This window comes from Solanum dulcamara, chromosome 8 (genome assembly GCF_947179165.1).
Source record: "Solanum dulcamara chromosome 8, daSolDulc1.2, whole genome shotgun sequence".
Lineage (NCBI taxonomy): Eukaryota > Viridiplantae > Streptophyta > Magnoliopsida > Solanales > Solanaceae > Solanum > Solanum dulcamara.
In genome coordinates, this window is record NC_077244.1 from 66,998,573 (window position 1) to 67,024,277 (window position 25,705).

General features: G+C 31.6%; 3 protein-coding genes and 1 non-coding gene across 5 annotated transcripts; 1 reads left to right on the forward strand and 3 right to left on the reverse strand.

Moving 5' to 3' along the window:
* Positions 1–1,613: 1,613 nt before the first annotated feature.
* On the reverse strand, positions 1,614–2,263 carry LOC129900489 (protein phosphatase 1 regulatory subunit INH3). The gene has a single exon (XM_055975475.1). It carries the CDS (start codon positions 2,182–2,184, stop codon positions 1,795–1,797), a length of 390 nt encoding a protein of 129 aa, XP_055831450.1. The 5' UTR covers positions 2,185–2,263; the 3' UTR covers positions 1,614–1,794.
* Positions 2,264–8,595: 6,332 nt separating this feature from the next.
* Positions 8,596–8,666, reverse strand: TRNAG-GCC (transfer RNA glycine (anticodon GCC)). The gene has a single exon. It is a non-coding gene; the product is annotated as a tRNA-Gly (tRNA).
* Positions 8,667–9,864: 1,198 nt separating this feature from the next.
* LOC129901455 (adenylate kinase, chloroplastic-like) lies at positions 9,865–14,582 on the forward strand. Of its 2 annotated transcripts, XM_055976638.1 has the most exons (7): positions 9,867–10,174; positions 10,868–10,966; positions 12,081–12,209; positions 12,326–12,454; positions 13,039–13,185; positions 13,572–13,646; positions 14,297–14,582. In XM_055976638.1, exons 1-7 carry the CDS (start codon positions 9,974–9,976, stop codon positions 14,387–14,389), a joined length of 873 nt encoding a protein of 290 aa, XP_055832613.1. In that variant the 5' UTR covers positions 9,867–9,973; the 3' UTR covers positions 14,390–14,582. The 2 variants fall into 2 exon arrangements, with proteins under 2 accessions (XP_055832614.1, XP_055832613.1); XM_055976639.1 differs by lacking the exon at positions 10,868–10,966 and having other exon boundaries at positions 9,865–10,174.
* Positions 14,583–19,391, reverse strand: LOC129901454 (receptor protein-tyrosine kinase CEPR2-like). Its single transcript, XM_055976637.1, has 3 exons — positions 18,938–19,391; positions 15,240–17,900; positions 14,583–15,163 (listed from the first exon to the last, which is right to left on the reverse strand). Exons 2-3 carry the CDS (start codon positions 17,797–17,799, stop codon positions 14,790–14,792), a joined length of 2,934 nt encoding a protein of 977 aa, XP_055832612.1. The 5' UTR covers positions 17,800–17,900; positions 18,938–19,391; the 3' UTR covers positions 14,583–14,789.
* Positions 19,392–25,705: the final 6,314 nt, after the last annotated feature.

Genomic DNA, 25,705 nt, shown 5'->3' on the forward strand with positions numbered 1-25,705 from the left:
TGTGGTGCTTAATACAACAAAAGGTAATGAGACATAAACGGGCTAACAAGACTAGGTTCACCTGAAACCATAGAATTCCAGATATCAAGTCTAAGTAGGCAGATTCACTAACAATATTTCTGGTCTCGACTGCCACTTTTGATTAAAGAAAACTTCTATCAAAGAACACCAACCCAGTGGCAGAGCCACATTAAAGCAAGGGGGGTCATATGATACCACTTGCTCAATAAATTTACTTATTATACATGTATATTAAAAGACAAAAATAATAAAATGCATGATAATACAAGGGTTGAATCCCCTGGACATGAAACAGAAGGTTGATATAGTCTAATTTTATAAAAGTTGGATCGGGTTAATGAACTGCACCAACTCCTCTTCCCCACACCCCAAATTAGCTCAATCTTATATTAGTTAGGGTCAACTATATGAATACATTGTGTCAGTTCTACTCTATTCAAAACCTTTTTTGCACACTAAACGGGGTAATGGACACATCCTAATGAAGAGTATTCAATTTATCTTTACACCGACTGTCAACCTACCACAATCCTCCTCATGGCTATCAATACACAACCCTCCATACTCTTATAACTCAAGTTGGATAACTTTCAAATAGTTCAAAGGGAAATGCTTCAGCAATTTCATTTGTTGAGTGATCTTTCCTCCTTTTATGTTTGCCTCACTTAAAATAGAATCAGATTCTTCACTCTGATCCAGTTAGTAAGACAATTAAAAAGGTGTCTACTTGATCTGTGATCCTTCATCTTTGATTTATTTTATATCATTGGGTTTAGAAATTGGTGCTTATGCGGGTTTATGCAAAGAATAACAACCCTTTACACCTTGTTTGGATGGTTGTTACCCATTGTATTGTATTGTATTGTATTGTTAGTTTAAATACAATATTTGTTTTGATTGTCAGTTAAATTCTATTGTATTATATCGTTTAAATCCATCGTTAGGTAACGACGAAAAGACCCATTTTATGTAACGACTGATTTGGTTTGTTCGCGTCGTTACCTTAATATTTTCTTCCCATTTTGTCTTTATTTATTATTTAATAATTATATTTCATCTTTTACTCTAACTTTTCATAGTAACTCTATCACACACTCTACTTTTTTAGTAAGTTTTATCATTCAAATCATGAATGATTGACATTATATAACGACGGATAATGATACAATATATCCAAACATTGTATTTATTAAAACAATACAGTACGATACAATACAACACAATACAATATAATACGATACATTATTAAACAAAATAAGTAACAATCATCCAAACAAAGTGTTAAAGAATCTCTGTTCTCATCTTGAAAAGACTATCAGCAGAGAAGACAGAAAACTTTAACAGGGATAAGAAAGGAAACAATGTTCTTCCAAGATAACCTTTAACAGGGATAAGAAAGGAAACAATGTTCTTCCAAGATAACCTAAACAAAATTGAAGCATAATGCAGAATATAAATTGTTCACATTCATCGAAACATAAACTCCAATCAAATCCCTCAAAATTCCAACTTTAAACACAAAACATCTGTAATGATACCAAATACTCAAATTCAACTCAAAAAAAAGAAAAAAAAAACTTTCTTACCAGTCGAATAGTATAAAAAGTAACATTAATATCAATTGTTCAACTTCACGTCCATTGAAACCTAAATTTCAATCAGATTCCCAATAACAGAAGATCTCCAATAATACCAATTAACAAATTTAACCCAAAAATAACATATTTTTTTCCTTCTTAACAATAAGTTCAACAAACTTACAAGTCAAATACATCAGTGATCTTCAGAATAACTCGTACTAGCTTCGTATCCATGATCCTGTTTAGAACAACAATGATCCCCATGATGACTCTTCTTTGATGGGTCATTTTCTTTGTCATCGGCATCATCATCATCGCTATCGTCTTCATCAAAAGGCTTTTCTTTATGGAAAATGCAACATTTTTTGGAACTTTTCTTGTTAAGGAACTCGTTATCCACAGTTCCTGGTTTCCACGATACTCTCCTCTTTGGTTTCAGTTTCAAAGTTAGGGTTTCGATTGGTTGTTGCTGTTGTGACGATGATGATGATGACAGCGCAGATTCCGATGGGTTTCCTAGGGTAAGGGTTACTGTCACCGTTCCGGTCGCCGGCGGTGCAATTTCTCTCGTCCGTGTGGCCATTGTTCCAATTCTAGCCTTGTCTCTTTCCCCTTTCTCTGACTTTGTTTCTCTTAAAATAAGAAAATCTAAATTGGTTTTAACTGTAAAGCTTATTTTAAATATTTAATTACTTAATTACTTCCTACATTCTATTATTTTTTTTTGTACTTTTAGCTTACGAAAATTCTCAAAATAACATTTTTGAGCTTACCAAGGGCGTATATGCCGTAGATACGGGGATTTGAAAAAAGCGGGTTAAAATAAAAAATTAGTTGGTGTTGAATATTTTATTATTTTTTCGTGAGATAAGCATGGTGGTCGTATTTGGACCTCGTTTTTTATTGACGATATTCACACTATTTTTGCAATTCATTGTTCTTAAGGTACTATCCGTGTTTTTGTGCTTCGAATATTATATTATTTTATTGTCATAGTTTATTCTTACGTATGTTGTGTACTGCTCTTTTTGTTGTTGTTGTTATTGTCTTTAGTTATGTATCTCCTATTCTCTTTTATCAAACTACTTGGATATGCTTTATTTTAAATCGATGATCTATTATAAACAAATCTGTAGCGATAGAGGTATGATTTGTGTGTTGTAAACTCAACTCTAACTTCTACTTGTGAGATTACATCAAGTATGTTGTTATTGTTATTTTTTTTATTTTTGAGGTAGAAGCTATCGGTGGCCTCCTAAGTTGGTACCAAGTTTCACTTAGACACTTCAACTGATCTTTGTTCATTTTACACACCTCAAGTAAAGTCCTAATGTGTCATTTTGATATTATTTTTACAATCACCAAAGTGGCGAATTAAATAAGGACACATGGCATATATATATATATATATAAAATAATTCCCAAATAATGACATTTGAGTAAAAAAAAAATGGCCAACAACTTGATGACATGTGTCATTTTTTAATCCAAATAATAATCACAAAAAAATTAACAACTTCTATTAACCCCCACCCACCCACCCGCTCCAACCCTACCCCCATATCATCTTGAGAAATACTTTAAAAAGAATTTAACTATTTTGAAAATTTTATTTTATAAAAGCACATTTTTTTCTTATTTACTTCTAAAAATTAGTTATTAATAAATAATGGAAGAAAGAAAAATCAATTCTCGTATGTGCAGAGGAATCAGAATACATGAAGAATGATTTGTGGATCTATAAGTTACTGAATCTACTAAAAAAATTGATTATATGAAGATGACTATAAAATGATTTGGAGAATTTTAAAAATCTTTGTCGATGTTTTTCAAATTATTTCAAGGAGGAAGAAGGCAACAAAACAAGAAAAAGTGTTTAAGCTTGAGAAAATCTCGTGGCATTCGAATTCACTTTATATTTGGCATCATCAAATCTATTTCACCATGGATGAAAAATAGTAGCTTTCTATGGAGAAGAACAACAAGAAAAAAAAATTAAATGATTTTCACGCGCTCAAATGGGTGCAGCACATGCAATATACCAAGGTAGCACAAAGGTCAAAATGACATATCGGGACCTTACTTGAGGTGTCTAAAATGAACAAAGCCTAGTTGAGGTGTCTAAATGAAAGTTGGTGCCAACTCTAGAGGGTCACCGATGGCTTCTGCCTATTTTTGAAAAGTCCAAGATAACCCGCAGCCGCTATAACCTTTGCCACAACCTCTACTCTTCGGGTGAACACTTTGTGCACACTGAGTAAACCTCATATTGTGTGATAGTCTGCAAACCACACAGATGATGCAAACTGCATTATGCAAGACCTATGCGACAGGCTCAACTCGGAGGACATTATTATTATTATTGTTGTTGTTCTTATTATTAAAGAAATAATTCATTTTCGTATTTCTCTGCTAATTTAGTAAATTATATTTTTTTATTCTTTTTATGAACCAAAAAAATGAATAAAACGGAAAAAGTAATAGGAAGAACAATTATTGATTCCTAAAAAAGAAATTGATACGATACAAAATGAGGCCAAATCATGTAACTTGGAATGTCGATTTTTCTTATTTTTAACAAATAAATTTATATATTTAGTGATAAAAAGTACTAAATAAAAAGCACAAAACTTGTAATTAAGAGAAAATTGTTCAACTCCCTAAATAATGACAATGTCGTGTATAATAAACCAGAAAGAATGTTATTATTGTTAGATCAATATTAAGTACTTTTAAAAGAGATTCTAAGTAGTTTAGTTGGTTAGTTATGAAATTTCAACTTATTGATAAGGATTTGATTCTACATATTGTAGTATGTTCTCTCATTTCTACTTTTCGAATCTACCCCAGGTGTGATAAAAAAATATTTTCAAAATTTGTATTAATATTTAACGAACAACTCGCTAGAAGCAAGTTGTTTAATTTTTGTTAAAATAAAATATATGTCTACCTGAATATTAAGATATTGTATTTAGTTTTGTATATAAATGATTAAGATTTTTTTTCAACATCTACTATTTATAATTTATCTTTATCAACAAAACTATACATACAAAATTTTAATAAAATACTTTAAATATTATATTAAAAAATTAGAATGTGATGGTGGCATTTGGCAATAGTTATAACGATTAAGGTGATTGTTGTAGTGATAATCAATGATAATTTTAGTGATGGTTAGAACTGTCAAAATGGATTTGGCCTGTAAGACCAATCCAACTCAATCTTTAAATTAAGTGGGTTGAACTAAAAAAAAATTATTCCATTTAGAAATGAGTTTTTTTAGCTCAGCCTCATAGGCTCAATTTGTGAACCCCATAGAGTCGTGAATTTTAAAAATATTTATTATATATATTTTAAGTTGTGTTTATTTTGCCAAATCTTTGATAACTAGGCAATTGGAGTTATTATAACTATGAATTTTTGCACTCTTTTACTATTGTGTTTATGCCTAATTTTTCGTTTCTCCTTTTTGTCTAGTTTATGAAAAAATGATCAAGTAACGTATGTTGTTCTGATGAATCATATTAATGTTGATTGTTGTATCTTGCATATTCTGTTGTTTTTTAAGTATTCCACTAAAGTATGTGCAACTCATGAACATGCGAATTTTTGACGTATTGGTGTTAGTGTTCATCAATGTTTGATAGTCTTTCTAAGAGGCCAATGTTATCCATCTTTTGATTGAAGGGCCAACTCATCCCAACCTGTAGCTCGCTTAGGGCTGGGTTGGGCTGCTATTTTATAGATCATTTAGTTAAAATGGTCAATTGGTCCTCACCCATTTAACTCGCTAACCCTTTAGGGTTGGGTTGGGCTGTTATTTTATAGGTTCTTTAATTAAAAGGGTCAACCCGTCTTAACCCATTTAATTTTTTTAATTAAAATCAAAAAGTAAAAGAAGGCAAAAAAGAAAATAAATTTAATAAACATAAAAAGAGAACAAAAGAGAGAATTAGCTATGCAAAAAAATTGAAAAAATGGCATGTACAAATTCCATTTTCTTCTAGTTTTGCTTGGCTTATATATAAAAATATTAAAGTGTATATTTCACATTTCAAATAAATACTACATTCAATATCCAATAAATTTCCAAGAATAAATCGTCACAGTAATTAAGAGGATTAAAAATGTGACTTTGGACTTGTTTGTAACACAATAGGAGTAATATATGTACATTATTATACAAATAATGAACATTAAGCATAGAAATGAAAAGACAATCAGAATAAGAGTTATTGAGATAATTATTTTTATACTAAGCTAAATAGAAAGTAGGAAGAAAAAACTAAAAAAAAAGAAGAGGGGATAAGTGTCAAAAGCACACCTGAACTATCTTTTTTTTTGTTTCATACGTAAATTATCCTTTTAGTTTGAGAAACGCATCCTCTCTTTTATTTCACTCTCATTATGGTACTACACTTTCTCTTTCATTTAAAATTTTTTATCACATCACACTCCACATGAACAAAATATTCCACCTTAACAAAAATTAAATAATTTATTAGAATTAATTAAAAATAAAGATTAAAATATTGCTATCTCCGCCTGAAACTATTATAAAATAAAATATAAATAGTTTTCTCACTTCACTCCACCACTTTCTCTCACTATACCCCCACCCCACCCTAATTTTTTTAGTTTTATTTTTATTTATTAAATTTCTTTTATAAATTTTTTTAAAAAATTATTACTTCATCTCCCTCCTTCCTTCTCCTTCAAATAATAATTTAGATATTTTTTTAAAAAAATTCTACCCTGCTCCAACTAACCCTCTGATTTCAAAAAAATAAAATCGTTTTGTATTAGATATATAAATATCATTTTAGAAAAATAATTTTTACTTGCCGCAAGACTTTTCTTAAAATAAAATTTTTATTTTTGTTATATTCGGTAAGCAAGTAGGAAAAAAATATTTTTTCTAAAATATATGTACATATCTAACACAACATGAAAAAAATAAATAAATATATATATTAAGACTGATGGTTAGATGGGATGGATATAATTTATTTTTTAAAAATAAAAAAATAATAACATTTTTTAGGAAGGAGTAGGGGAGGGGGTGAAGTATGATTTTGTTTAAAAATATTTTATAAAAGAAATTTAAAAAATTTAAAAAATAAAAGAACGGCCATTGTAGGAGGGATGGGGAGAGGTGGTGGAGTGCGTGAGCAAAATATTTTAAATTTTATTTTTTATAAAACTAATTTCTTTTTAAAAAAAGTAATTTTTTTTATAAAATAATTTCTTTTTGGGGGGATAGAAATTCTTTTGACTAATATTAATAGTTTATTTAAATTTTATCAAGGTAAAATATTTTATCCATGTGAAATGTCATGTTGCAATGTTTTTTTAAAAAATAGAGAGAGTAAAGAGAGTGTATTACACAAACTATTGAAGTGTGTTTCTCAAACTAATAAATGATAGTTTAGGTATGAAGCTCATTCTTTCAATAGTTTAGATATGAAACTCAAAAAATGAGATAGTTTGGATGTGTTTTTGACACTTATAAAAACTAATAAGCCTTAATTCTATAGAATAATTCAAACCGAAAAATAATTTAAAGAGATAATATTTTAAATGTCATTGTAGTAGTGATCTTTGAAAAATCTCAAAAACTTGAGAACTTCTAACAATAATAAAGATACATATACACACACATATATACACACAAAATACTTTCTTGAGTAGCATACATGTATATATTGATTTCCTTTTCTGTTTTTATTTTCAAAAATATCTTGACGTGGAGACACAATAAGTTAACCTTACAACAACAATAAAAAAACATAAAAACTTCAAAGAATATCTAATTATGAGTTGAAAATGAAATAAGGACCCTGTTATCAACATAACATAATTCAATTCTCAAAAAATTACAAAGAGAAACAAAGAGCAAAAATAATCAAAATATTTAGAAACTATAAAGAGAAATAGAAAAAAAATATCTCTTGAAACTACAAAAAGAAGCAAAGAGAAAAAATCAAATTATTTTCTTTTAAAAAATTCATGGTTCGTACCATCAAGAATTCAAAAATAATAATACTAAACGTATAATTGCAATAGAGAAAAGGGGATAATTATATTAGACATACCAAATCATTTTACCTCATAAAATTGAGCTATACAAGAATGTCTAACAATCTTCATTATAGATCTCTCTCTTGCAAAATCAAATTAAAGAAGACAAAGAAAATGACCAACCAAAAAGACAAAAGATAAAGCATAAGTAGAAATGAAAATAAAATAATCATCATATAAGTCTCAAAAAAGATTTTTATAAGAGTGATTTTAAGGTATCATCAATTTGCATATTAAATTATTTGAGAGTTAAGAATATGAAAGGTTAGGAGTTATGGACATTACTAATATTAATTAAGAGTAGAATTTATGTGTTAAGGAGATGATTTTATAAAATAAAATAATTAAAAAGAAATGAGAGAAAAAAGCCAAAAAAAAAAGAAGAAGAAAAAAGATAAATATAAATGAACGTCACATCACCTTATCTATGATCCTCGTATATATATATATATATATATAGATAGAGAGAGAGAGAGAAAAATTTGTCTCTTAGAATATTGTTTTACAATATTTCTTATATGAGCCTCTTCAAATCAAGCTTATTACTACTAATTTGATAATTCTGTCAGGCATGATTAACAAGAATTAATTATTGGCCACAAAAAAAAAAACATGCAATGTAAATTCATTAATCCGATTAATTTTAAAACCTTAAATTAGTGGTGGAGTATCTCTTCTTGATTGCCTACGTCCTATTTGCTTAACTTTTGGTATGAATTCCTAACAACATTTTAAAATTACATTCATATTAAAAAATTTAGGTTATAGTTAGACAAATTTTGTAACTTAAGAAAGAAACTAAGCAAAAAAAAAAGAGGCTCAGATGCGACACTTTATCGTCTGATAATATCAGACTCGGTAGAGACCCAAATCTCACCCATTGCGCATTTATCTTCACGGCACTCTGTAGTGCACCAGCCGGGAATCGAACCCGGGTCTGTACCGTGGCAGGGTACTATTCTACCACTAGACCACTGGTGCGTGTTGTTCTAAAGCTTCAACTAATTTCAAATATTCATACTATAAAATAAAATATGACCTAGTAATTGTTTTTAATTTGCAGTTATAGAAAATATCTGCAGTTTCGGATGCATTGATTTGACGAAAATAAAAGGACCAATAATCTACTTCATTAACTCACATATGAGGTTCTTTTTTTCTTTTGACTAAAATCCCTAAATCAATAACATTTTTTTTATTCGAATTTGAACATCCCCTAGCTTGAAATTCAAGTTTGGGGTATTCTACATAATTTTTATGTTTTTCACAAAAGATACATGTTCTTATATTTAAGAAATTTGAAAATAATAAATAAATAATTTACTTCAAATATAAATTTGTTAAGAGTTACAACAACAACAACAACATACCTAGTGAGGTATCCTACTAGTGGAATCTGGGGAGAGTAGAGTGTACGTAAACCTTATCACTATGAGAGTACCTTGAGATCCTGTATTCGAAAGACCCTCGATGCAAATGCATATAACCCAAGTACAAGAAAGAAGAAAACATTTCAATTAATAAGAAAAACAGAGTAAAGTTTACAAAAACGAAACAATAACATTAGTAAAATAGTGTGAAATCGAAACACAATAACAACATATGACAAGAACTACAACGATACGATTAGTATTATGCAACAACCTTCGCAAGGCAAGATAACACTCTATCCCTACTAATCTTCTACCTTAATACACGACATTCACTCCTTCCTATCTAGGGTCATGTCCTCGGTAATATGAAGTTGTGACATGTCTTGTTTAATCACCTTTTTCTAATACTTTTCGGACCTACCTCTACCCCTCTGTATACCCCCTACAATTAACTTCTTGCACCTCCTCACTTAGACGTTAGCGCACCTCCTCTTCACATGCTCAAACTATTTTAGTCTCGCTTCTCTTATTTTACCCGCCACAGAGACGATTCCCACCTTCTCAAATTTGTTAAGAGTTACGTTATGCTAATTTCTAAGGGTCATTATTAAGTAGTTGATTTTGAAATGAATTATACATAAGTGCGATATCATATTTGGTAAGTTATTCATATACAAGTAATATATATATATATATATATATATATATATATATATATATATATATATATATATATAAGTTACGCAGAGAATCTAGTTATTATTTTAAGCACACAAAGACTAATATTACTATTTAAGTACACCAAATTTCCCCCCCCCAAGTAGTTACCAAACTTCCCCTAAAAAATGTCCCATTTTTTTTCTAACCAAATTGCACAAAACAAGGAGAGCTCCCTAAGCTCGGAGCAGTAGCGCCATGGCTTCGTGCTGTTCATTGAGCTTCCCAACAGTCTCTTCAAAGGGTAACAAGCCTTCCTCATCACCAATTTCTTCTTATCTTCAGCTCCCCTTTACTTCCCACTTGCCATTTTCTAAAAAAAAATCACTTTATTCCAATCATACCCTTCTACAACCTCAATGCCGGAAAACCCCATCACCGGATGGTCCCAGTTTCTTGGTACGTTTTGCAATTCTTTTGATACCCTTTTGATTTGTACGTTGAATTTTGGGTATAGTAAAGTGAGTCAAGAATTTCAAATTAGTAATAAGTTGTAACATAAATGTATATTGAAGTACTATGCAGCTGCTGCCTTAAGAATATATTTCATGCTCAATTGATTGATTATTTTTGGGTATAGCTTTGTGCAGTGCACACTCTATTTGGATGGTTCTTACCTACTATTTCAGAATGTATCTTATTGTATTGTATTATGTTATATTGTATCATACTGTATTGAATGAATACAACGTTTGGATAGATTACCTCGTTCTCTATGATTGCATAATGTCACACATCTACAAACCTACAAGAAAAGTAAGGTACATGATAGAGCTATTATAAAAAGGAAAGGTAAAGGATGAAATATGATTATTAAATAATAAGTAAAGACAAAATGATAAGAAATTATTAAGGTAACGACGCGATCACACTAAATCGGTCGTTACACAAACTGGAACTTTTCGTTGTTACCTAATGATGGATTAAACGATACAATACAATAAATTAAATAACAATCAAAACAAACATTGTATTTAAACTAACAATGAAATACAATACAATACAATGGGTAACAATCATCCAAACAAGGTGTCATGTGTTATCCAAGAAGGGAATCTTGATGTGTGGTTGAATTTTATTTTTGCGATTTAGGTTGTGGGGTCTGCGAAAAAGCAAGAACCTTTGCGGGTAATGATATCAGGAGCTCCTGCTTCTGGTAAAGGAACACAGTGCGAGCTCATTACCAAGAAGGTAGTGGTTCTTTTTTTCTTTTTGGGACAAGTTGGTTTATAAGATCTTTTATGTTTGAAGTATCTATTTGCTGTTCTATGTAGGTTTCTGTTTTTGGAATGGATGATGATCCATTGGGACTTTGGTTTTATCTAGTCTCATTTTGAGAGTAATTCTAAAGATGAAATCTCTGTTCTTGCAAGTTTATCTATTAGTATAAATTATCCCAATTTCCACTAATATTTGTGTTATAGACCAGGTGATACAATATAGAGGTAGACGTCCATTCATGACTTCTGACCATTGGTGTTTCTAAATTTGAGGACCAGTTTTTTTCCCATATTACTGATATCATTCCGTTCAGGACCTCTTATGACTTGACCCTTACTCCATTTGGTTCATAGACTGGTTATACAAGGACTAGTATGCGGGGATAGTTATCCACAGATTAAAAATAGTGGCATGTTTAATACCAGTATTAGCTATCCCATGTTGTATATAAGTTGCGGGGTAATACACCTCTTTTACCAAAGCCTAAAAAAGCAGAATTATCAGATTTCTCTGCACTCTTGTAAACTAAGATCATCATATAAAATTGCCCAGTTACCAGACTTGGCTTGAAAAGCATCTTACTAGCATCTGTTCCACGTATTTACCTTCTTTCCCTATCATAACACAGACTTCTATGCTTATTCTCTTACAATTCATTGGTACCTTGTTCCCTAGTCTCTTTATCTTTGTTTATTTTGAGTTCTCATCTGGTTTCCTCTAAATCCGGGACAATCTCTTCTCTGTATTAAAGGCTCATTGGTAGGTTTGTAATCCTTCCTTCAGCCGAAATTGGCCTTACTATAATCAACTCTATCTTAATTATTATTAAATCCCTGCTACTTGAACTCACATTCTTCACATTTCTTGATTAATCAGCTTTAGTTCGATTTCCATGCTCCTTATCCCTTTCGTTGTTTAGGATGTACTTGTAAAAGGCATGTTGCTAGTTGCAATTGATGTTCCATTTCAAAAAATGTCGCTACTTGCAGTCGATGTTAGTTGCTACCTTAATTACCCATTTTCCTTGTTATGTATTACCTTGTGTAAAGTAATAAATTAAATTCCATTGAGCTCATATATGCAGTACGATTTGGTGCATATTGCTGCTGGAGATTTATTGAGGGCCGAAATTGCTGCAGGCACTGAAAATGGGAGGAGAGCAAAGGAGTATATGGATAAGGGACAACTGGTACCAAATGAGATAGTTGTCACGGTAGGATTACCTAGCAAACTGGTTCCTGCTTTTGTTATCATGCTATTTTAAAGGTTGAAAGAGTTCATTAGAAACAGTGTTGTATTCATGAGTAATTCGTTGATTCATTGTTTTAGATGGTCAAAGAGCGGTTGATGTGTCCAGACTCTCAAGAAAAAGGCTGGCTTTTAGATGGATATCCACGGAGCTTGTCTCAAGCAGTAGCTCTCAAAGAGTTCCAGCCAGACCTCTTTATTCTTCTGGAAGTGAGGTTCTGCTATTGATATCCCTGATTGTGTTTTCAATCTCTTTCTAGTTAAAGCCTTAAGAGGATGAAAAGGATCGACATAGAACATCATGCGTTCAAAATTTACTTGAAAAATCTTTTAGAGGGATAATTGCACTTTTGGTCTGTGTAAAATCTAATTTTAGTCCAAGTAATCCGACAAAGCATATATTACCTTCAATTGAGAGAACTGTGCGCTTTTGGTTCCTCCTCTAGCATATTTCCCTACATTAATCGGATTACTTCCTTAAAATACAAAAAAGTATTAAAATAACTTTCTTAGCATAAAAGGTGAGTTGTATGGTTTAATAGTTATACTTTCAGGAATTTTTTAGTAGAGGGACCAAAAGGTAATATTTACTTTTTTAATCAGTTGGAGGTTTAATGGGCTTAACTGACTACTGTGATTCGTTAGTACCAAGATTACAACTTACAGTATTTTTGTAGGTTCTTTTTTGTTTAACTTGTAGTATATTAAACTGCAGGAGGTTTCAGAATGAAATGCACCTTCATTGAGTCATCAACCAATGTTTTAACAGGAATAAGTTATATTGTAAATGATAGGTACCTGAAGATATACTTGTTGAGAGAGTGGTTGGCCGTAGACTAGATCCTGTAACTGGGAGAATATACCATTTGAAGTATTCTCCGCCAGAGACAGATGAAATTGCTGCAAGGCTTACCCAGCGCTTTGATGATACAGAAGAAAAGGCATGTTAATGCATGAAATACTTTACATTATTGTTGCTACAACTTCTGTAGAGCTTTTCCCATTGTATGAAGCTTTTATTTCACACTAACTTGTTTAATTCTTAATTGGTGGAAGCCTACTATTTGTCCCATTGATCATTTCTTGACCTTCTAATCCAAACCATTTAAATCTATTCTCCTGGAAATTTTGTTGCAGGTCTTAAAATTTCTATGTTCAACTAATTCATTCTTTTAGTTGTTTCCTTAATCATTCTTGCTGTCCTTTCCCATGCTTACTCAAGTTGCCTTGTACATAACTGACTTAAGTATAGTTTTCTATAACCATCAATTTATGTTGTAATCGGCTTCATTTTTGTCTTATTTCTTTTTAAATTTAACATTTACAGGTGAAGCTGCGTCTGCACACTCACCATCAAAATGTGGAATCAGTTCTCTCAATATACAAAGATTTTATATTCCAGGTATTCTTTTTGCCACAGATGTGGCGAAGTTGCTTCAATCGGGAATGCAGTTTGAAACACTCACCATCAAAGTGTGGAATCATTCTTTTTTTGACAAAGAAAATGTGGAGTCATTCTTTTATGCTTGGTTCATAATTATTAGGGTTATTTGATTGTTTCCAAGGCCTTGGTTAACAGGAATTTAGTCCATAAAAGACAATGTGGAAGGGATTGGGTAGAAATGGGTTGGTGAAAAAGTAGTTTGGTTTTCTAGTTGGCAGAAGAATAATGATATGGTTATAAAATTATGTAGTTTGACATGAAGGTTACAAAATGTTTAATTCAAATTATGTTCCAGTTCATCCAGGCTGATCTATCCTTGCAACAGTTGTTAAAACAGCAAGGGAAGCCAAAGCAAAAGGGCTGTACATCCTCTTTTATCTTAAAATTATCCGTCTCTCCTTTTAGTTTTCCATTCATACCAAACAATCTGAAGGGAAATATACTTAATCAAGGACTCCCCTTTTACTTACCCTTCTCTTTTTCTTCACTAAACAAGGATAATGTACGTCCTTTCTTTCCATACACGTTCATGAACGTGTTCTTATCATTTTTCGATGTTAAAACTTCTATCATCTTTCAGTCTCTTCTCTGAGTTATTTTAATTTCAGGTGGACGGGAGCGTTTCCAAAGAGGAGGTATTTACTCAGATTGATGGTGCATTAACTCAACTTCTTGAAGCTAAGGAAGATTTGGAGCCATAATGCCATAGTGAGGATCACAAAAGATAAGAGAGTAATATTGTTGGTTGTCATCCCTCTTATACAAATGTATTGAAATGTTCATGTATATCATTTTTTGCCTCCAACTATCTTTTTGTGAGTGGATCTTCATTGAATCATCTAGTATTTTTGCAAGAGCAAGTGATTCTTAGAAAAACAAAACTAAACACAGATCTATGCTAAATCCAACTTCTGAAGTTTCCAATCACAGCAGAAAAACGTACATTCCATCTTACACAATTCGAACTTTTACACAAAGAAAGTGGAATATCACATCACATGGTATAAATTTATGTATATCAGATACCTAAAACTAACTTGAGAATTATACTACACAGCAACTATCAACAAGGAAAAAACAATAAAAAAAAGAGAAACTAGACTAGACCACAGAAAAATTGTTCCCTTTTTTCTCAGATTTGGTTGAAGACCTAAATGTCAAAGGTTCCGCATCGACAAGCATATTGACAACCTCTTTCATGCTGGGGCGCAAATTAGGAAGCTTTGTAGTACAAAGAGTGGCAATTCTCAACAGTTTGATCATTTCATCCTGAACAAGTTCAGATACCACCTTTTGATCAAGAACTTTGTTAATACTTTCCTTGTCATTTAGATGAGTTGAGGTCCAGTAGACCAAGTCTTTTCCTTCTCCATAGGCTTCTTCTATTGGTTTTCTTCCCGTTACTAGCTCCAATAGCACGACACCAAAGCTGTAAATGTCGCTCTTTTCTGTCACTCTGAGAGTGTATGCCATTTCTGTCAAGCAAACATATAGGAAGGTAAATGCAAATTCAAGAATGGTCACTGAATTTAGGGTTTTCTTGAAACTTACCAGGAGCCATGTAACCATGAGTGCCTGCAAAACAACTGAACTCGGATCCCCTAGAAGAAATTTCTGAAACTTTTGCAACCCCGAAATCTGAAACTTTTGCTTCATAATACTCATCAAGTAGAATATTGGTTGATTTGATATCTCTGTGAATAATAGGAGGGTAACAATCATGGTGCAGATAAGCAATTCCTTTTGCAGCTCCAAGTCCTATTTTGTATCTCTGATACCAATCTAATTCTGGCTTGCCAGCCTTGAGCTCTCGGTGTAGTGCCTCGAAAAGATTACCATTTGGCATGTACTCGAAAACCAAGATATTTGAACCTTCTTTCATTAGACTGGCATACAACTTAACAATATTTCTATGCCTGATTTTCCCCAAAATTTCCATTTCCCTTGTCAAAACTTTCACAGCGATCCCTTTCCACAGCTGCTTCACCGCTACTGTTCCACAACCTTTCTTCAAGTCCAACCGATAAACTTTTCCTGTACCTCCACTTCCGATCAAATTGTCCTCGTCGAAATCACAAACTTCATCTGCATCAAATTCCACATGGTGGAAGCTCTCAAGCTTCCATTTTGCATTTGTTCCCTTGCCTTCCTCCGGTTGGTCTTCATGATCTGCTTCATGACTTTGCTTGTAGTTTAGGTAACTGACGAGCAATAAACCACCCATTAGAACAGCTAGGGAAAGAAGCACAACGCAAGACACAACTAGTTTGTTTAACTTATGTTTAGCAGCCTTTCCACCACAACTTCCCAAGCCTGAGTTGATCGAGAATCTGATGCTTTGGTCAATACAAAGTCCTTTGTTACCAGCAAATGCCTTGTCTCCTCCCATCGTTAAAAGATCTAATGAGACCTCTCCCGATAGCTGGTTGTTGGAGAGATCCAATGAAGACAGCTTCAGATTGTCCACGCTAGTCGGTATTGCACCAGTGAGTCTGTTGTGTGAAAGATTCAGAGAGTTCAAAGAGGTTATTGTTGATAAGGAATTGGGAATGCTACCTGTAATAAGATTTGAAGCAAGATTCAGGTCTGCAAGCCTAGGAAATTCACCCAATTCTGATGGGATAGTCCCTGAAAATGAGTTTTTCTCCAAATGCAAAGATGAGATTTGCTTTAGTTCACCAAGTTCAGAAGGTATCGCGCCCGAGAAGTCATTGTTATCCAAGTACAGCCTTTCCAATTCTGTGAGTTTACCAAGTTCTTTTGGAAGGTCACCTGAAAATTTGTTGTTTGATAATACCAACTGATTCAAGCTAGTAGCAGCCCTAATTTCCGGAGACATAGTTCCACTGAATTCGTTATCACTGAAATCCATCATCAATACATTAGGAAGTCCCCATACACCACTAGGAATTTTCCCAGAAAGTTGATTCTTACTGACCCTCAATCTCTGTAAAGGCTTGCATGACGAATAAGTATTCGGAAACTCCCCTGAGAAACTGTTCTCAATAGCTAGCAAAAACTGTAGGTTCCCATTTTGGCACAAGTACTTTGGGAATCCACCAGTAAATTTGTTTTCAGATATGTCTATGCTATTCAGGGGCGAAAATCGACCAAGATTTGCTGGAAATGCCCCAGAAAAACTGTTCCTGTACACAGAAAAGGCATTAAGATGCTGCATATCTCCAAAACCAGGAGGAATTTCACCAGAGAAGTTATTCATGAATACTTGAAAAACTGTTAACTTCTTCAGGTTCCCGATTTCCGGAGGCAGCTTCCCATACATCTGGTTGCTAGAGATATCAAATTCCTGCAAAAGAGAGAGGTCTGCAAGTTCTACAGGAAGTTCCCCTATCAACTTATTCCGAAACAGCTCAATTTTCCATAAATTTCTCAGCTTGTTTACAGACTTGGGGAAATTCCCAGAAATCTGATTTCTTGAAATATCCAATGTACCTAGTGCCTCCATTTCAAAAATGGATTCCGGGATTTCTCCTGTCAAATTTGAACCTGCCAGGTAAAGCCAATACACTTTCTTTAAATTCCCAAGAGTCTCAGGAATTTTACCTTCAACAAAGTCATTATCTCCAAGGCCTAGCGCAACCAAACCAGTCAAATTTCCAACCCAAGATGGGAATTCCCCGGAAAAGTAGTTTATTGACAAGTCCAACACTTCTAGGTTAGTCAACTTAGATAAATCAAGTATCGTTCCGTTCATGTTATTTCCAGTGACATTCAAGACTTTGAGACTGGTGCAATTGGTCAGTTCAGTAGGAAGTTTCCCTGATAGTGAATTTGAAGGTAGCACAAGAGAAGTAAGACTTTGGAGTGAAAAAATTGAAGGTGATATCACACCAGAAAGGGACTTATTATCGAGGGAAATTTCGATAACAAGACCAGTATTCTTATCACATGTAATTCCATAGAATTTACAAGGAGATTCCGAGTCCTTCCAAGAACCCAAGTAATTCAAAGGGTCATTAAGCTGCTCTTTGAAATGCAAAAGAGCCACAGTTTCTGAAGTTAAGGACTTACATGGCTGGACAAGAAAATTCAAAAACAAGAAAACAGCAAGAATTGGGAGGGAGTTTTGGAGTTTTTGGATTCCGGCCATTGTTGAAAGTTGGGAGGGGCAAAAGGGTCATTTCATGAGGGAGACACAAATCCAATCAAGAACTCCATTATTGCCATGATGGGTGTCCATCCAAGAAGTAGCTGAAAGAATGGAAAAATAGAAATCAAAAACTAAGATAATGGTACTAAATTAAAAAATAATACTCATATCCATTTCAAAAAGCTGTCTTTTTAAAAAGTGTTGTATACCTAACAAAATGTTTGTCATATACTTCACATAACTTTCCAACATGAAATAAAAATTGTAGTTCAAGAAAAAGAAAACTTACAGATACAGGAAGTCCAGATTATAAAAGATGGAATTGTTGGGTGGGGTTGGGAAGGAAATAAACTGATGTTAAGATGTCAATTACTCATTTAGTTGTGAATTACACTATATAAAAATAAAATTATCTCCCTTTAAAGTGACTCAAAATGTAATAGTTTCACCTTATTTTACAGACTGTCCAGGTTATGAAAGAAGATACTGATTTACCCAAAAAAAAAAATAGATAGGAATATATCCAAACCACAACAACATACTCACTGCAATCCGATGGACTCAAAAGAACAATTATTGAAATATTATTGCAAGAATAATAGTAATATAACCGAGAAGATTGAAATCTTGAATTTTCCATAGTTGTAACAATATAACAGCAACTTTTTTATAAGAAAATTATAGCAAACTACAATAGGCAAACAAGAAACACGGGAATCAACTAATTGACAGAAAACAAACAGCTTTCATAATTTAACTGAAACTGAGATATCCAGAGAAACAAAAAAGTGAATTTTTTTAAAAAATTATAAGTAACATGGATTTAAGATCCCGTTTGGCTATGGATATAGATTTTGAAGTTAAAGAAACTTGAAAATTTGAATTTATCAAGTTGAGTTTTTGAAGTTGTATTTATACATATATTTTACTTCGAAAAAAATTGAAATTTTGTTACTCAAAACTACTAAGATCAAATTTCATGGTGAAACAGATAGGAATATAAAATTTTCAAAACCTCACCTAAAATCTAAAGCCAAACGCTAGCTTAGTTATTAAGAATCATCTCATAACTCATATACACAAAAAGTTTGGATTTTTATGTAGTTAAAAGACTAAGAAATGAAGAAGCATGAGTTACCTGAAATAGTAAGATGATTTTCTGTTTCTTAGAAGAGTTTATATTTTTTCACTCATACCGAGACAGAAAGCTTCAAATATTTGCCTCTTCAAACATTTGTTTTGCTGAGTACCCAAAGGAATTCAAAAGTTTGAATGAGACCCCTCCAAAGAGAGAAGAGGAATTTGCAGTGTCAGTCACCAGAAATAGATAAAAAGAAAAAGAAGTTTCTGAATGAAGAGTGTGTTAGTTTTTTAGTCCATTTAGTGATGAGAGGAAAATGAGGTCTTAGTAGGAAGACAAAATGATTAGAGTAAAGACAAGAAGAAGAGATAAGGCAAAAGTGTGTGTGTGGGGTGACAGGAAGGGGTGTTAGTACATTTGATTAATGAAAGAAAACAATATTGTCTGAAGGTGAGCTATGCAAGAAGAAGGTGACAAGAAATTGAATAAAGAAGCCTTTTAGACTACTTTGATTGAGAATAAGACACACTCATTTTTTGTGGAGTTCCCTTATATATATTGGCAAGTGTTAGATCTCTCTAATAATACTAGCATATTTGCTCAAAGTCGCACTTTTAATCAAAATTTTCGAGTTCTAATTTTAAGTATTAGATTTAAGTCTGATTTTTTTCTTTATAAAGTTTAGATCACAATTCTTTTTGTCATATTTTTCTTTTAATTATTATTTGACAAAATGCATACACTCTACTTTTATTAAATCCCATTTATTAGAAAAAATTTCTGAATTGGTTGTTGCATTGTAGAGAAATTCTTTTTGCTAACTAATTTTTTAATTTAATTATTCACCCCTATTAAAAAAATTATTTAATAAAAATACAATTTAAATTTAAATTATTGAATTCTTTTGCCCCTCCTTATTAAGAAGGAAGATTACGGTACGGAATGTTTTCTATTGATTTCGCTCTTTAATTGATCCTAAGCGGCATGAACCCAATTAATTTATAGAAATAACAAGTTTTAGCTATCGAATGGTTAATAAAAAAAATTGTTACGTCGCATTAAATGTGTAATTCAAATTAACTATATATAATAGTAAATAAAATTTGTAATTTTAAAAAAAAAAATAGTACAGATAACTTTGTCCAATAATAAATTAAATTGCACCGTTTGCGTAAATGTAACTTTCTTTACTTTTGGATGTAACTCATATAAGAAATGTAAAATCTATCTAATTTACTGCTCTCTTCTTTCCTTTTTACTTATCAATTTTTAACTTGATACACCTATTAAGAAATCAATTATTAATATAATAAATTTATCATTTTATTTTTATTAATCACTAAAATTATAATTCAAATTCCAAAATATTTTGATATCAAAGATATTAACTCTCTCAATAAATTGAGGGTATAATATATATAAAAAAATATATATATTTTCTTGATTTATCAAATTTGATAAGTAAAAAGAAAAATTAAATTAAATTTTTTTTGACAATTAAAAAAGAACTGAGAAAGTAATTTAATCAACATAGTACAGTGACTGATCCCAAGAAAATCTCAAAAGATATGAGAGATATTCTACATGCTAAAGTTACTAATTTAAGTCTCTTTTTTTTCAAAAATTATTTTCACTAATTTATACAGATTGAATAGATATATTACCATATTTAAAGAGCCAAAATTAATACTTGACATTTTAAAAATTAATTAAAATCTTCAAGAGCAAAAACTTACCTTTGTTGTATTAATTATCTACGTTCCGCTTTTGAATTACAAGTTATTTTCTGAAAAATATTTTTTGGTATTTGATTGGAGAATTAAAAAAATATTTTTCAGATAAATCATGTATTAAAATGTAATAATAGTATTAGTAAATTTGATATTCTTTTAATAACATTTTTGAGTATAAAAATTGATAATAATATTAAATATTGATTTGGCCAATTATATTACATAGGTAACAGTCGTGATGGTTTGTTCAGCCTTTTTTTGATGAGCTATATGTTTTCTAAAAGATATTTTATTGTAATCAAAACAATTAAAATTCTTCGAAAAATAGTTTTATTCAAATTCTCCCTACCCAATATTTGGTGTTTCGTTTCAAAACATCCTGAGTTAAAATAAATAAATATTTATTGCTCTACCCCAATCTTCAACTATATGTGAAATAGGGACCATACATGCAATAATTATATAATTGCGGAGGGTTGACTGGAAGTCAATGTAAAATTATTGAGCTATGAAAACTATACTGTTTTTGGCTGAGATAAATCCAACACCACATAGTTTTATGATAAGCCAAGCTTTCATTTCATCAACTTTCTGGTGAGTAAATTCATTCAATAGTTACTCATATTTGGAAAATTATCTAGAAATATTATTTTTATTTTTATTAAAATTATAATATTATTTAACTATTTTTAGATTTTTTAAAAATATACTTGAGTGACTAATTAGGAAATTTACTTGTTTCTAGTTCACAATTTATCGCACCCTCTTTTTTAGCCAATTATTATTGCAAATTCTTTTTCCACAACTTTTCTACATTTCTTTTTTAAGGAAAAAAAAAAGAAGATCTGCAACAGATATCTGTGAATCCCCCAAATTATTCTTTCTGGTTTTTATCTCTAAGGTGCTTTTATTTTTGTAACTTTTAAAAAATTAAATAAAGGTAGTAAATCAAACAAATGATACATGAAATCCAATAACTAATAAATCACATCTATTTTCATCTCAACTTAAATATCATGTCTTTAATTCATCAATATTTTCCATTTGATAATTATCTAAAGTTTTAAAGTTGGTAGTGGTTAATATTTTTAATATCATTTTAATCTAGAGTTTTTTTTAGCAACCTAATTAAGCAAATCTCTCATACAAATTTGCTTAAGGCCTAATATTTTAATCTACAGTTTTAAGAGTCTCACTTTTACCAATTTGATCCCCGGAAGAAAATACGGAAAATGGCCAAAATTATCCTTCAATTATTTGAAATAAATCATATATACCTTTAAACTATATTTTGGCTCAAAAATACTCTTCCCTTCATACTATTGACTCACTTATATCCCTCCGTTTGATGAAATGAAATGTGGCATCCCATGTGTATTAATTTACGCCATGTAAGATCTCCACATAAGCACGCCACCCCACTTCACCCCACCTCATCAATTAAAAAACTCAAATCTACCCATTAAAAAACCCAAATTCATTCTTGACTCTCATAGTTATGATTTCCTTGAACTCTAGTAGTTATGAATGACACAATTAATTTGCAGCAGTTTTAAAGCAAGCTATTAATTGGCTATTTAATTTGTTAAACTATAGTTTTCATCCAGTAGACATAGCTAACAAAGGGTGATATGTTTAATTTTTCAAAATGGCAATTAAGCAATTGTGTTAACTGATCAAGCAGGTGCTTTTCTAGGAAGAAGATGGGTGCGGTCGGGCCTGGAGTGAGCTGCAAAGCAACATAATCGTACGTTCAACGTGATCAATAAATACTTGGAAAGTAGCTGAAGTGTTCTTCCTAAAGCCAGACCAACAAGTAGGGGTGTCTGACTGCCGCAAATTGTTACGGGAGTCGCTTAAAAATTGCTGCAAATTAATTGTGGCAGTCATAACTATGGGAGTATGAAAATCATAACTACGGGAGTAAAGGATGGGTTTGGGTCTTTTAATTGGTGAGTTTGGGTCTTTTAATTGATGGGGTGTAGCGGGGTGCTTATGTGGAGATCCTATGTGGCATAAATTAATACACATGAGATGCCACATTTTATTCCGTCAAACGAAGGGGTAAAAGTGAGCCAATAGTATGACGTGAAGGATATTTTTGAGCCAATAATATGAAGGGTAGGGTATTTTGAGCCAAAATATAGTTTAAGGGTATATGTGCTCTATTTTGAATAGTTGAAGAATAGTTTTGGCCCTTTTCAGAAGAAAATAAAAGTAAAATAAAATAAAATAAAATAGGATGAATAATACGATAAAGTTAATTATGGAATTTAAGCCTTCTACGCTAGCAAAAGATGTAATATTCTAAAGCTCGTTTCTTTTACTTTCTTTATTGGTAATTCGTAATTTACTTTCTAGAACCAACAAGAATTATGATGGAGTGGTAACTACTACTTCATTTTTAACTAGAGGTCTTAGGTTTTAATTTCCTGGGTACGGAGTCGTTTTTATTAGAAAACGCTTTACCTCCCATTGTGAGACTTTTCAGTGTGAATTCGGATTTAATCGAATTTCAATGTGGATAATGAATACCGGATGGAAAAAAACATACTTTCTAGAAACTTTGTTATGTATAACTATTTAGTGTCCAAAACGTCTTTCTTTTTAAAAAACAAAAACAAACTGTCCTGTTTATATCTTGTTCGTTTTGGATTGATGACATATGTTTTTTGGCCTAAATAGACTTGATGCTCATCTTCCTTCACCACTAGGAAATATAGTTTTACTAGTTGTACAATTGTTGTTTTTTTTTGTTTTCTATATCTTCTTACAAAGGTTGCGTTTGGTAAGTGAGGAAAAAATATTATTTTAAAAATATTTATATGTTATTTAATAAAATATGATGAGGGTGAAATGGTCAAGAATGGGGTTGGGAGTGTTGGTTGGACGGATAGGGAAAATATAATGAACTTAAAATTTACTTACGAAATTTATTTTCTCTACTTTATTAAAAAAAATTATCTCCATCATTTTTAATAAACTTATTTTTTTTAAGAAAATCTTTTAACGGTCCAAACAAGACGTCAGTAATATGTCTTTTACTTTTAAACACTTCGACTTTTGCCGATTTTCACAATTTGAAATATATATGTACGTACTATACATTTTTTTAGAATAAATAATTGTGACGTGTAGTCTATAATTATATTGTGAAAATTTTATAAATGACAGTTATAAGATGTTTTATTACTAGTTATACCATGATTATTTATCTTTTAGGTCCTAACAGTAAAATACTAACAGGTTATAACATTTATTCAATATAATAAAATAATAAAAAATAGAATAAATAAATAAATTATATAATATATTAATGATGATTTATAATGTCACGCCCCGGGAGAGTACCCTAGACGTGGTCGATACTCAGAAACCATTACTGGCTTCCAAGCGAACCACTTGACCTAATCACACATCTGTTCATTCATTTAATCAGCGGAAGACTTAAAATAAAGAGATAATTAGATGTGCAATTCCAATCAACAATCTAACTCAAGGAAGAAAGACCATAGGCCAACAAATCGAACTCCAATCTGTGTCATTAAAGTAGTCTGAAAAGAATAATTCAAGGAAATAAAATACTCAATCAATCCATCATTATCTAATCTATGAAGCCTCTATCACTATTATCTAATTGGTGCCAATGACAGGTTTATGGCTACTTCAAATCAGAATGAAAAGACTAAACTCAACACAAGAAGAATATAAGTGGTATCCTCCGAATGTAGGGGAGGACTCACCAACAAACTGAGTGTGAACAGATCCTAAACAGTGCGCCTGTTGATGATCTCTTAAACCTGTCTCTGCATCATGAAACGATGCAGGTCTAAATGGATGTCAGTACGTGAAATGTAAGAGTATGTAATATGGCAGAATGAAACATGCATAAGGTTGAATAACATCAGCTCAAGTAACTCAATCACGTGTAAGGAACTCAATCAGGATATCATAAGTTTAAAGCAAGAGTAAGGTTTAGACAGAATCCAACCATATACAATCCAATCCAATCTAATCATTAGAGTACTATCAAGACCAATCTAGATCAACTCTGAAAATACTCATGTCGACTCAGAGGACTCAACTCAATAGATATGCAAATTAGAATTTAGCAATGTCTTTCAAATCGATTCAATCATCTACAATCTCAATCACACCAATCACATCATGCACATCCACTCAATTTGGGAGTTTCTCTAACCGACAATCATCACCTATGAGCTAGTGATGCACAATGAAGTGGTGTCGTTTCCACACCCATCCAATACTTTGTCAGGGTAAGAAACGAATCACTATCATTAGATCCACAATCTATCAAAATCCATCATTTTAGGACTTAAGAGGTTTAACCCTCAATCCTACGCTGGCTACGTAGTTCATGGAATTCAAGTAGGGACTATACTCTTACCCAATTTGGTGCTCAATACTCCTCCCAAGACTCAATATGCTCATATATATCAGGTAAGATATTTAAATCATCTCATCTGGTCTCATTGGACCCTTTTTCAACTCATTCGTTCTATCAAATCAATTCTTTCAACCAATCAATTTCCCAATCGTTCTCAAATCATTTAGTTATGAGGGATTTTAGACAATCATTTATGACAACATCCAAGACTATCAATTCGTCGACACTATCAATACTATCATCATGCTTACATTTCAATCACAATCATGCATTCACAGTTCAAGGCTCAAGACTAAATCCTTAATCATGGTGCTCTTTCAAATCAATTCAATCAAATTCACTCATTTAAATGAAATACTCAACTCTTTTAAATCTCTTTAAAAACATGCAATCTCGACTCAAAATAATGCATAGAGAAATCAGGATCACAACACAGTTATAATCTTAAAGACTCTTTCCTATTCAACTCGGGCTCGGCTCATGTTCAAATCATCAAGTTCTTTCAGTAATATATATATATTCAAAATAATAAAAAACTTTCAAAGACTCCTTATACTCAACTCATGTGAAAACTCAAACTCTTAGAAAATCGTTGCTCAAAATTAAATATAATCATCAATTAGAGTTCATGTGAATGAAGACATGAACATGCATCTAAATAAAATATTCAACCCATGAACAACA